This window comes from Oncorhynchus masou, chromosome 23 (genome assembly GCF_036934945.1).
Source record: "Oncorhynchus masou masou isolate Uvic2021 chromosome 23, UVic_Omas_1.1, whole genome shotgun sequence".
NCBI lineage: Eukaryota > Metazoa > Chordata > Actinopteri > Salmoniformes > Salmonidae > Oncorhynchus > Oncorhynchus masou.
Window position 1 is genome coordinate 12,544,173 of NC_088234.1, and position 11,613 is coordinate 12,555,785.

Sequence of the window (11,613 nt, forward strand, 5' to 3'; positions counted from 1 at the left end):
TGTCTGGGTCTCTCCCTCTCTCTTTCCCCCCCATACAGCACACAGCTGCCGGGGCAGAGGGCGGAGGCCAGTCCCTTGTTTCACCCGGGTCCTGTCTGGAAGACTTCCGTGCAACTCCCTTCATCGAGTGTAACGGGGCTAAGGGCACCTGCCACTTCTTTGCCAACAAGTACAGCTTCTGGCTGACCACGGTGGAGCCTAACCGCGAGTTCAACCCCCCTCCGATGGACACGCTGAAGGGAGGCAACCAACTCAGCAGAGTCAGTCGCTGTCAAGTCTGCAGTAAGATCTTGTAGCCGGGAGAAGTGTCGAAGATAGAGAGAAGAAAGGGAAAACACAGAGACTGAAACAACAAAAGAGAGGGTGATGATTACTTCTCAGAAAGAAAAAGAGAGAGGAGGTAAAAAATTAAAAAACAATCCCCCTTAAAAAAAAATTCTTGACCAGATGACTGACTGAATTTAAGCACCGTCCCCTGCTTCATCCCAGGATCTCACTTGGGGTGTAAAGGTGTCCTGAAGGGCTGACGAGGGCACTTCTGTGGGTTTACGATGCGTGAATATCGATGTTAGAGAGAGGGGGATGGATATAGAACGAGAGAGAGAGAGAGAGAGGAGGGATGGAGAGATGTGGGGTCTTGGTTTTGATTGCTCTGCACTAGGATATCACTGACAGTGTTGCTAATATGTGTCTTTATGTGGGTGTTTTATCGTTACTATGGCTACGTGGTCTGAAAACATTCACGGCTACCTACTGCAACTGCAAACCAACCCTTCGGACCACACTGAACCGTTTCCCCTTCCTGGCTACGTCCCACATGCCCCCCTATTCCCTATATAGTACAGTACTTATGGCTTGGGCTCCATAGGCCTCTGGTCACAAGTAGTGAACAATACAGAGTTCCATTTGGGACAGATCTCTACCATAACAACTACAGTCATAAACCTGAGAGACCTGCTATTCTGTACATACCTATTTACTGCTAGCCAGCCACTTTAACACACACACACCAATGATATCTTTGATGTCTGAGATACAGTAAGACTCTATTATTACCAATATGTCTTTTTTTTTATGTTACCCTACTCCGGGACTCAACTTGACAACAGTTTGGAAAAAGGCACTTTTAAAATACTAGAATGATTGGCATAGATAGTGAGACAACATCATCCAATGACGAATCACAGTATTAGAACAAAAACAATTGGTCATAAGAGACCATGTATGTGAATGTATTGCACTGATGTGAATTCCAATAATGGGTAAGATATAAATGTCAGTCCGTCTGTAACAGTCAGTCCGCAACGTTTGACTTGTCAATCAAACGTGTGCCTTTTCAGTTTAGCTATAGTGACGGACGGTGAAGATTTAGGTTCAGCACCACAGAAACAAACCTATCAGCTCCTCGATTCACTGCTGGCACACAAATCATCAACAACAAATGCACATGATTATTATGGTTATTTCATCTCACTCCACAATTGATGTTTCCGCCCACAGTGAGATCCTGATAGTTGTGAAAAGGGGTGGGACTTGTAATGCAAATGTACTGTAACTGCCACAGAGCGGAGAGGATACCACAAGAGCGTTGGGCCAGTAACCGAAACGTTGCTGGTTCGAATCCCTCGCTGATTATGTGACAAATCTGCCGATGTGCCCTTGAGCAAGGCACTTAACATTAATTGCTCCTGTAAGTCACTCTGGATGAGAGCGTCTGCTAAATTAGTAAAATGTCAAATTAAAGTTGCTTTATGGCAATTACATTTGCCCAAGACAAACACAAATGTTCGGGGAAACAGATATAGAGCACTGCTACTTTACTTCAACTCTCTCGCTGACTAGAATGGGTGACCAAGCTGATAGTACGATGCACCAAATCATACTATCATTTAAAACCGTCATATTCTGCAGGGTTTCACTCACTCACTCTGCTCACCTCGCTAGCCTATCTGCTCACCTCGCTAGCCTATCTGCTCACCTCGCTAGCCTATCTGCTCACCACGCTAGCCTATCTGCTCACCTCGCTAGCCTATCTGCTCACCACGCTAGCCTATCTGCTCACCTCGCTAGCCTATCTGCTCTCCATGTTTTGTGACCAAAATGTTTTTAGTTTTTTTATAAAAACCCGCCACCCACCATGCTCAAGACAAAACATACAAGTACGCAATAACCGCTTGGAAGGAATCCCAAATAAATTGATTTTGTCCCCCCACACCAAATGCGATCACGACACGCAGGTTCAAATTTCTAAACAAACTGTGAACTATTTGTTAATTTGAGGACAGGTCAAAAAGCGCTAAACATTTATGGCAATTTAGCTAGCTAGCTTGCAGTTGCTAACTAATTTGTCCTATTTAGCTAGCTTGCAGTTGCTAGCTAATTTGTCCTGGGATATAAACGTTGAGTTGTTATTTTACCTGAAATGCACAAGGTCCTCTACTCCACCAATTCATCCACACATAAAACGGTCAACCAAATAGTTTCTAGTCATCTCTCCTCCTTCCAGGGGTGGCAGGTAGCCTAGTGGTTGAGCATTGTGCTATTAACCAAAAGGTTGCTAGATCGAATCCCTGACCTGACAAGGTAAAATCTGTCGTTCTGCCCCTGAACAAGGCAGTTAACCCACTGTTCCTAGTCCAACATTGTAAATAAGAATTTGTTCTTAACTGACTTGCCTGGTTAAATAACATTTTTAAAAATGTTTAAATCCAGGCTTTTTCTTCTTTGGACTTTATATGGCGATTGGTGTTACCACGATGACCAACCGAACTCAGTTAACCTTTCAATCACCCACGTGGGTATAACAAATGAGGAGATGGCTCGTGGGTATCTGCTTCTATAAACCAATAAGGAGATGGGAGAGGCAATAATTGAATAACATGTATGTGTACATTTATTTTGCAGCGCTCGCACACACAGTACAAGTGGTGTAGTCAGCATGTTAGAATGTTTGTTATTGTACAGAAGCTTACTATATATCTTTATCAACGTTAAGGCCTATTGTGTTCTGGTAGTCCCTATCTGCTGTCCTTAGCCTGTTTTGTTAATGGCCACGTTCCAGAGCCGACTACATTAGGTTCCAGAGCCGACTACATTAGGTTCCAGAGCCGACTACATTAGGTTCCAGAGCCGACTACATTAGGTTACAGAGCCGACTACATTAGGTTCCAGAGCCAACTACATTAGGTTCCAGAGCCGACTACATTAGGTTCCAGAGCCAACAACATTAGGTTCCAGAGCTGACTACATTAGGTTCCAGAGCCGACTACATTAGGTTCCAGAGCCAACAACATTAGGTTCCAGAGCCAACTACATTAGGTTCCAGAGCTGACTACATTAGGTTCCAGAGCTGACTACATTAGGTTCCAGAGCCGACTACATTAGGTTCCAGAGCCGACTACATTAGGTTCCAGAGCCGACTACATTAGGTTCCAGAGCCGACTACATTAGGTTCCAGAGCCGACTACATTAGGTTCCAGAGCTGACTACATTAGGTTCCAGAGCTGACTACATTACAGACGCCTACCAAATCTCACAACACCTGAATAGGTGATTAACATATCAGCTGATCACATTCTATGATCTAACAATCTGATTGATGCCTAACTGCGTAGTCGGTGAGGTGGCTCACAACCATTGGTTGGTGGTTGATGCAAAGCAACACCTGGAATGTAGGTGGCCTGGAACGTGGCCGTTGTGGCTGAATTCATGTTAAAGGTACTGGGTGACTTAATAAATTGTAACCACTATGACCACTATGTCTATCACATAGGTCCATCTCTCGTTGGTAGCCCTGAGTACATTATTTGTCCTCATTTGTCATTGTTTTCTCTGTAATCTAGATTATAATTATTTTTACTTCACAGTATGTATCCCCTGTTTCAAAAGTTATTTACAAATACATTTTGTGGATGCTGGTCTGTACATTCGATGATAGGAATGGACGCTTTTTTTAGGATGTGTTTTTATATGGAAATACATACAGTACTATGATTATTTTTGAATGACCCAATAGGATAAAACACATTTTTATTGTCGCTCTTTTGACACAGTCCTCTGATGGTAAATAAATTCCACCATCTTGAAAGGAATTTTGAGAAAACCCAAATATTTTTTTTTCTTCATACAAATCCACATTTGACATGTATAACAGAAACACACATAAGTGCCGACAATGATTATGCCGTTGTGCTACATTTTCCTCAAAGAGGATAAACAACAGAATTGAATGAGTCTGAAATGTGTATTCTTGTGTTCACACTGAAATAAAGTATTACAATTTAATCAGATTAAAAACAATGATTAAGATTATGTGAGAACAATGTAACTAAATTATAGACCACCAATACAAATAAAATAAAATTTTATTGGTCACATATTGAGCAGATTTTATTGTGGGTGTAGCGAAATGCTTGTGTGTCTACTGTAGGTCCAACAATGCAGTAGTTTCTTAACAATTCACAACAATACACAAATCTAAAAGTAAAAGAATGGAATTAAGAAATATATAAATATTAGATTGAGCAATGTTGGAGTGGCATTGATTAAAATACAGTAGAATAGAATACAGTATATACACATGAGATGAGTAAAACAGTATGTAAAGAATATTTAAACATGGTTAAATTGACTAGTGTTCCAGTATTAAAGATTCCATGTCTATGTATACAGGGCAGCAGCTTCTAAGGTGCAGGGCCGTGTAACCGGGTGGAAGCCGGCTAGTGATGGCTATTTAACAGTCTGATGGCCTTAAGATAGAAGCTGTTTTTCAGTCTCTCGGTCCCAGCTTTGATGCACCTGTACTGACCTTGCCTTCTGGATGATAGCGGGGTGAACAGGCTTTGGCACGGGTGGTTGATGTCCTTGATGATCTTTTTGGCCTTCCTGTGACATCATGTGCTGTAGTATAGGTGTCCTGGAGGGCAGGCAGTGTGCCCCCAGTGATGAATTGGGCAGACCGCACCACCCTCTGGAGAGCCCTCGGTTTCGGGGCGGTACAGTTGCCGTACCAGGCGACGATACAGCCCGACAGGATGCTCTCAATTGTGCATCTGTAAAAGTTTGTGAGGGTTTTAGGGGCCAAGACAAATTTCTAAAGGCTCCTGAGGTTGAAGAGGCACCGTTGCGCCTTCTTCACCACACTGTCTGTCTGGGTGGACCATTTTAGATCGTCAGTGATGTGTCCGCCGAGGAACTTGGAGCTGTCCAGCTTCTCCACTGCCGTCCCGTCGATGTGGATAGGGGCTCCCTCTGCAGTTCCTGAAGTCCACCATCAGCTCCTTTGTTTTGTTAATGTTGAATGAGAGGTTATTTTCCTGGCACCACACTCCCAGGGCCCTCACCTCCTCCCTACAGGCTGTCTCGTCATTGTTTGTAATCAGGCCTACTACTGTTGTGTCGCCTGCAAACTTGATGATTGAGTTGGAGGCGTGTGTGGCCACGCAGTCATGGGTGAACAAGGAGTACAGGAGGGGGCTGAGTATGCACCCTTGTGGAGCCCATTGTTGAGGATCAGCAAAGTGGTGTTGTTTCCTACCTTCACCACCTAGGGGCGGCAGGTCAAGAAGTCCAGGGCCCAGTTGCACAGGGCAGGGTAGAGACCCAGGGCCCCGAACTTAATAATGAGCTCGCCAGACTATTTACATTGACCCCCGCCCAGTTGTTTTGTACACTGCTGCTACTCTGTTTATTATCTATGCATAGTCACTTCACCCCTACCTGCATGTACAAATGACCTTGACGAATCTGTACCCCCTGTATATAGCCTAGTTGTTATTTTATTGTGTTACTTTTTATTATTATTTTTACTTTATTTGGTAAGTATTTTCTTAACTCTTTCTTGAACTTCACTGTTGGTTAAAGGCTTGTAAGTAAGCATTTCACGGTAAAGTCTACACATGTTGTATTCGGTGCATGTGACAAATAAAGTTAGATTTTATGTACTATGGTGTTGAATGCTGAGCTATAGTAAATGAACAGGATTCTTACATTGGTATTCCTCTTCTCCAGATGGGATAGGGAAATGTGCAGTGCAATGGCGATTGCATCGTCTGTGGATCTATTGGGGCGGTAAGCAAATTGAAGTGGGTCTAGGGTATCAGGGAGAGGTGATATGTTCCTTAACTAGTCTCTCAAAGCACTTCATGATGACAGAAGTCAGTGCAACAGTGCGATAGTCATTTAGTTCAGTTACCTTTGCTTTCTTGGGTACAGAAATAATGGTGGACATCTTGAAGCATGTGGGGGCAGCAGACTGGGATAGGGAGAGATTGAATATATCCGTAAAACACTCCAGCCAGCTGGTCTGCTTATGCTCTGAGGACGCGGCTAGGGATGCGGTCTGGGCCGGCAGCCTTACTCACGTCGGCCACAGAGAAGTAGAGCCCACAGTCCTTGGTAGCAGGCCACGTCGGTGGCACTGTGTTATCCTTAAAGCAGGCAAAGGTGTTTAGCTTGTCCGGAAGCAAGATGTCAGTGTCTGCGACGTGGCTGGTTTTCCCTTTGTATTCATCAAATCAAATGTATTTATATAGCCCTTCTTACATCAGCTAATATATCAAAGTGCTGTACAGAAACCCAGCCTAAAACCCCAAACAGCAAGCAATGCAGGTGTAGAAGCATGGTGGCTAGGAAAAACTCCCTAGAAAGGCCAAAACATAGGAAGAAACCTGGAGAGGAACCAGGCTATGAGGGGTGGCCAGTCCTCTTCTGGCTGTGCAGGGTGGAGATTATAACAGAAATGGCCAAGATTTTCAAATGTTCATAAATGACCAGCAGGGTCAAACAATAATAATCACAGTAGTTGTCGAAGGTGCAACAAGTCAGCACCTCAGGAGTAAATGTCAGTTGGCTTTTCACAGCCGATCATTGAGAGTATCTCTACCGCTCCTGCTGTCTCTAGAGAGTTGAAAACAACAGGTCTGGGACAGGTAGCACGTTCGGTGAACAGGTCAGGGTTCATTAGCCGCAGGCAGAACAGTTGAAACTGGAGTAGCAGCATGGCCAGGTGGACTGGGGACAGCAGGGAGTCATCATGCCAGGTAGTCCTGAGGCATCGTCCTAGGGCTCAGGTCTTCAGAGAGAGAGAAAGAGAGAATTAGAGAGAGCATACTTAAATTCACACAGGACACCGGATAGGACAGGAGAAATACTCCAGATATAACAGAATGACCCTAGCCCCCGAACACGTACTGGAGGCTGAGACAGGAGGGGTCAGGAGACACTGTGGCCCCATCCGATGATCCACCCGGACAGGGCCAAACAGGCAGGATATAACCCCACCCACTTTGCCAAAGCCCAGCCCCCACACCACTAGAGGGATTTCTTCAACCACCAACTTACCATCCTGAGACAAGGCCGAGTATAGCCCACAAAGATAGTCCGTGATTGTCTGTTGACCCTGCCACATACAGTGGGGAGAACAAGTATTTGATACACTGATGATTTTGCAGGTTTTCCTACTTACAAAGTATGTAGAGGTCTGTAATTTTTATCATAGGTAAACTTCAACTGTGAGAGATGGAATCTAAAACAAAAATCCAGAAAATCACATTGTATGATTTTTAAATAATTAATTTGCATTTTATTGCATGACATAAGTATTTGATACATCAGAAAAGCAGAACATAATGTTTGGTACAGAAACCTTTGTTTGCAAAGGTTTTCTTCATCCTTTCACTGAAAGCCACTGCAGTCATATTTGGAGGTAGACTGGCCAAAGGGCAGTTCGGGCGAATGCCAGATGGGCTTGTTCATTTTAATCCAATTGGGCCTGTTTAATTCCATTGGGCCTGTTAATATTGGTTTTGTGCAAAATGATAATTTTTTGGCTTATAAAGGGGGCCTCGAGGAGAAAATGGGGCGTGTGTTGGAAATGCCCTGGCTGATCCCTGGTCCCAGTCCATCCTTGGTCCCAGTCCATCCCTGGTCCCAGTCCATCCCTGGTCCCAGTCCATCCTTGGTCCCAGTCCATCCCTGGTCCCAGTCCATCCTTGGTCCCAGTCCATCCCTGGTCCCAGTCCATCCCTGGTCCCAGTCCATCCTTGGTCCCAGTCCATCCCTGGTCCCAGTCCATCCCTGGTCCCAGTCCATCCCTGGTCCCAGTCCATCCCTGGTCCCAGTCCATCCTTGGTCCCAGTCCATCCTTGGTCCCAGTCCATCCCTGGTCCCAGTCCATCCCTGGTCCCAGTCCATCCCTGGTCCCAGTCCATCCCTGGTCCCAGTCCATCCCTGGTCCCAGTCCATCCTTGGTCCCAGTCCATCCCTGGTCCCAGTCCATCCCTGGTCCCAGTCCATCCCTGGTCCCAGTCCATCCTTGGTCCCAGTCCATCCCTGGTCCCAGTCCATCCCTGGTCCCAGTCCATCCCTGGTCCCAGTCCATCCCTGGTCCCAGTCCATCCCTGGTCCCAGTCCACCCCTGGTCCCAGTCCATCCCTGGTCCCAGTCCATCCCTGGTCCCAGTCCATCCCTGGTCCCAGTCCATCCCTAGTCCCAGTCCACCCCTGGTCCCAGTCCATCCCTGGTCCCAGTCCATCCCTGGTCCCAGTCCATCCCTGGTCCCAGTCCATCCCTGGTCCCAGTCCACCCCTGGTCCCAGTCCATCCCTGGTCCCAGTCCATCCCTGGTCCCAGTCCACCCCTGGTCCCAGTCCACCCCTGGTCCCAGTCCATCCCTGGTCCCAGTCCATCCCTGGTCCCAGTCCACCCCTGGTCCCAGTCCACCCCTGGTCCCAGTCCATCCCTGGTCCCAGTCCATCCCTGGTCCCAGTCCATCCCTGGTCCCAGTCCACCCCTGGTCCCAGTCCACCCCTGGTCCCAGTCCATCCCTGGTCCCAGTCCATCCTTGGTCCCAGTCCATCCCTGGTCCCAGTCCATCCCTGGTCCCAGTCCACCCCTGGTCCCAGTCCACCCCTGGTCCCAGTCCATCCCTGGTCCCAGTCCATCCCTGGTCCCAGTCCACCCCTGGTCCCAGTCCATCCCTGGTCCCAGTCCATCCCTGGTCCCAGTCCATCCCTGGTCCCAGTCCATCCCTGGTCCCAGTCCACCCCTGGTCCCAGTCCATCCCTGGTCCCAGTCCACCCCTGGTCCCAGTCCATCCCTGGTCCCAGTCCATCCCTGGTCCCAGTCCATCCCTGGTCCCAGTCCATCCCTGGTCCCAGTCCATCCTTGGTCCCAGTCCATCCCTGGTCCCAGTCCATCCCTGGTCCCAGTCCATCCTTGGTCCCAGTCCATCCCTGGTCCCAGTCCATCCCTGGTCCCAGTCCATCCCTGGTCCCAGTCCATCCCTGGTCCCAGTCCATCCTTGGTCCCAGTCCATCCCTGGTCCCAGTCCATCCCTGGTCCCAGTCCATCCTTGGTCCCAGTCCATCCCTGATCCCAGTCCATCCCTGGTCCCAGTCCATCCCTGGTCCCAGTCCATCCATGGTCCCAGTCCATCCTTGGTCCCAGTCCATCCCTGGTCCCAGTCCATCCCTGGTCCCAGTCCATCCCTGGTCCCAGTCCATCCTTGGTCCCAGTCCATCCCTGGTCCCAGTCCATCCCTGGTCCCAGTCCATCCCTGGTCCCAGTCCATCCCTGGTCCCAGTCCATCCTTGGTCCCAGTCCATCCCTGATCCCAGTCCATCCCTGGTCCCAGTCCATCCTTGGTCCCAGTCCATCCCTGGTCCCAGTCCATCCCTGGTCCCAGTCCATCCCTGGTCCCAGTCCACCCCTGGTCCCAGTCCATCCCTGGTCCCAGTCCATCCCTGGTCCCAGTCCATCCCTGGTCCCAGTCCACCCCTGGTCCCAGTCCATCCCTGGTCCCAGTCCATCCCTGGTCCCAGTCCATCCCTGGTCATCAACCAATGATCAACACCATCAATAGATGTAAACCCCTTATGGGTTGAGGGACATTTTGAAGACTGCTGCTGGATGGGTAAAACAATCTTTGTGTTTAAAAATGTTTGTATTATTATTTTTGTAAAGTGTGTTGAGACCTTGTTAATAAAATAAATACATTGTGATTTGATTTGACATATTTTTAGGGTAAAGTGTTTGTCAAAACCGTGTCATTCTTGACCAAAATAGCAAATTAATTATACTGCCCTCAAGTGTGAAGGTTACCTTTAAAAAAATAATAAAAATCCACAGTGAAACAAATGATGACCATTTTAATGTTGAATTTGTTGGATCCTGTATTTTACATTATAGCCATTACCATATATATGATTGAATATTATCTGCTGTGGGCTTGTGTGGATGTATGTATGTGTTATGCAACATAGCTGACTTGAAACATTGTTAAAAGTATCAGGGCCATGGGACTTTCTCATGATGGAAAAATACAGAGAAGCATGAAGACAGGAACTGTTCAATGAGTTGGGAGGGGGGCACATTCAGAGCGGGGTGTTGCGAGAACAATCGGTCTTTTGTTAGATAACAGGAGCCAGGTGCGAGATAACGGTATGGAGCATGAGAGCCTGGATGTTCTTCACATCTATCAACAGAAGCGCCAAGAGGCGGGGCACGCATGAGCGCCTGCAATAGACTGGACAAGTTTAAACCACGCCCAGTCTCTACTGTGATAGGCCAACAGACGGGTTGGAACTGTCTATCACAGTATAAAGAATACTGTTTTACATACGTCTTGTCAGTTCTCTGTTCTGCCCTGCGTGGTATTACAGAGAGCCCGTATATACGAAAGTTGCATTTGCCATTTATTACTTAGCTAATAAAAAATACATAGTATAAAATTGGTGACTCATTGTTATATTTATCCTGATACCAGATTTGAATTTACGCAACTCTAACAATTTGGTGACCCCGACGTGATCTGGTAAAAGGACTTCGCTGGACATTGGTGTGCCAGCCGATTGGCCAGTACTGTCGTCGACGGTGTGTCTCACAAATCCTGACCGGTCAACTAAAAGAGGTAAGCAGACACCTGTTGTGAAAAACTAAAGTTCTGCACATTGGACTTATCCAAATTTAGTTTTGTGAGACACCTGTTTGATGTAAGTTGCTAAATTTAAACTATTGTGACGTGATATTGGAATATAGTTGAGAAAGTAATATCTCCATTGGCAACTGCAATTGTATTATTGATCAACAATACTTAATGGTGCATTGTGTATGGGATGTACTAGTATGCCTGGCTGGTAGGTGGTAACAGAGAACACTTACTACATGTATGAATGGTGGGTAACGAGTGACCACCATAGTGTGACTGGATAGTCTGGGACTACATGTATGAGTGGTGGGTAACGGGTGACCACCAAAGTGTGACTGGATAGTCTGGGACTACATGTATGAGTGGTGGGTAACGAGTGACCACCATAGTGTGACTGGATAGTCTGGGACTACATGTATGAGTGGTGGGTAACGAGTGACCACCATAGTGTGACATGGATAGTCTGGGACTACATGTATGAGTGGTGGGTAACGAGTGACCACCAAAGTGTGACTGGATAGTCTGGGACTACATGTATGAGTGGTGGGTAACGAGTGACCACCAAAGTGTGACTGGATAGTCTGGGACTACATGTATGAGTGGTGGGTAACGAGTGACCACCATAGTGTGACTGGATAGTCTGGGACTACATGTATGAGTGGTGGGTAACGAGTGACCACCAAAGTG

General features: G+C 47.0%; 1 protein-coding gene across 1 annotated transcript in view; it reads left to right on the top strand.

The window, feature by feature from the left end:
• The window catches only part of LOC135510318 (collagen alpha-6(IV) chain-like), a 229,955-nt gene extending 225,581 nt beyond the window's left edge, over nucleotides 1-4,374 (top strand). The window contains 1 exon segment of the mRNA XM_064931155.1: nucleotides 39-4,374. Within this exon segment, the coding sequence (XP_064787227.1) occupies nucleotides 39-296 (258 nt within the window). The 3' untranslated portion in view covers nucleotides 297-4,374.
• Nucleotides 4,375-11,613: the final 7,239 nt, after the last annotated feature.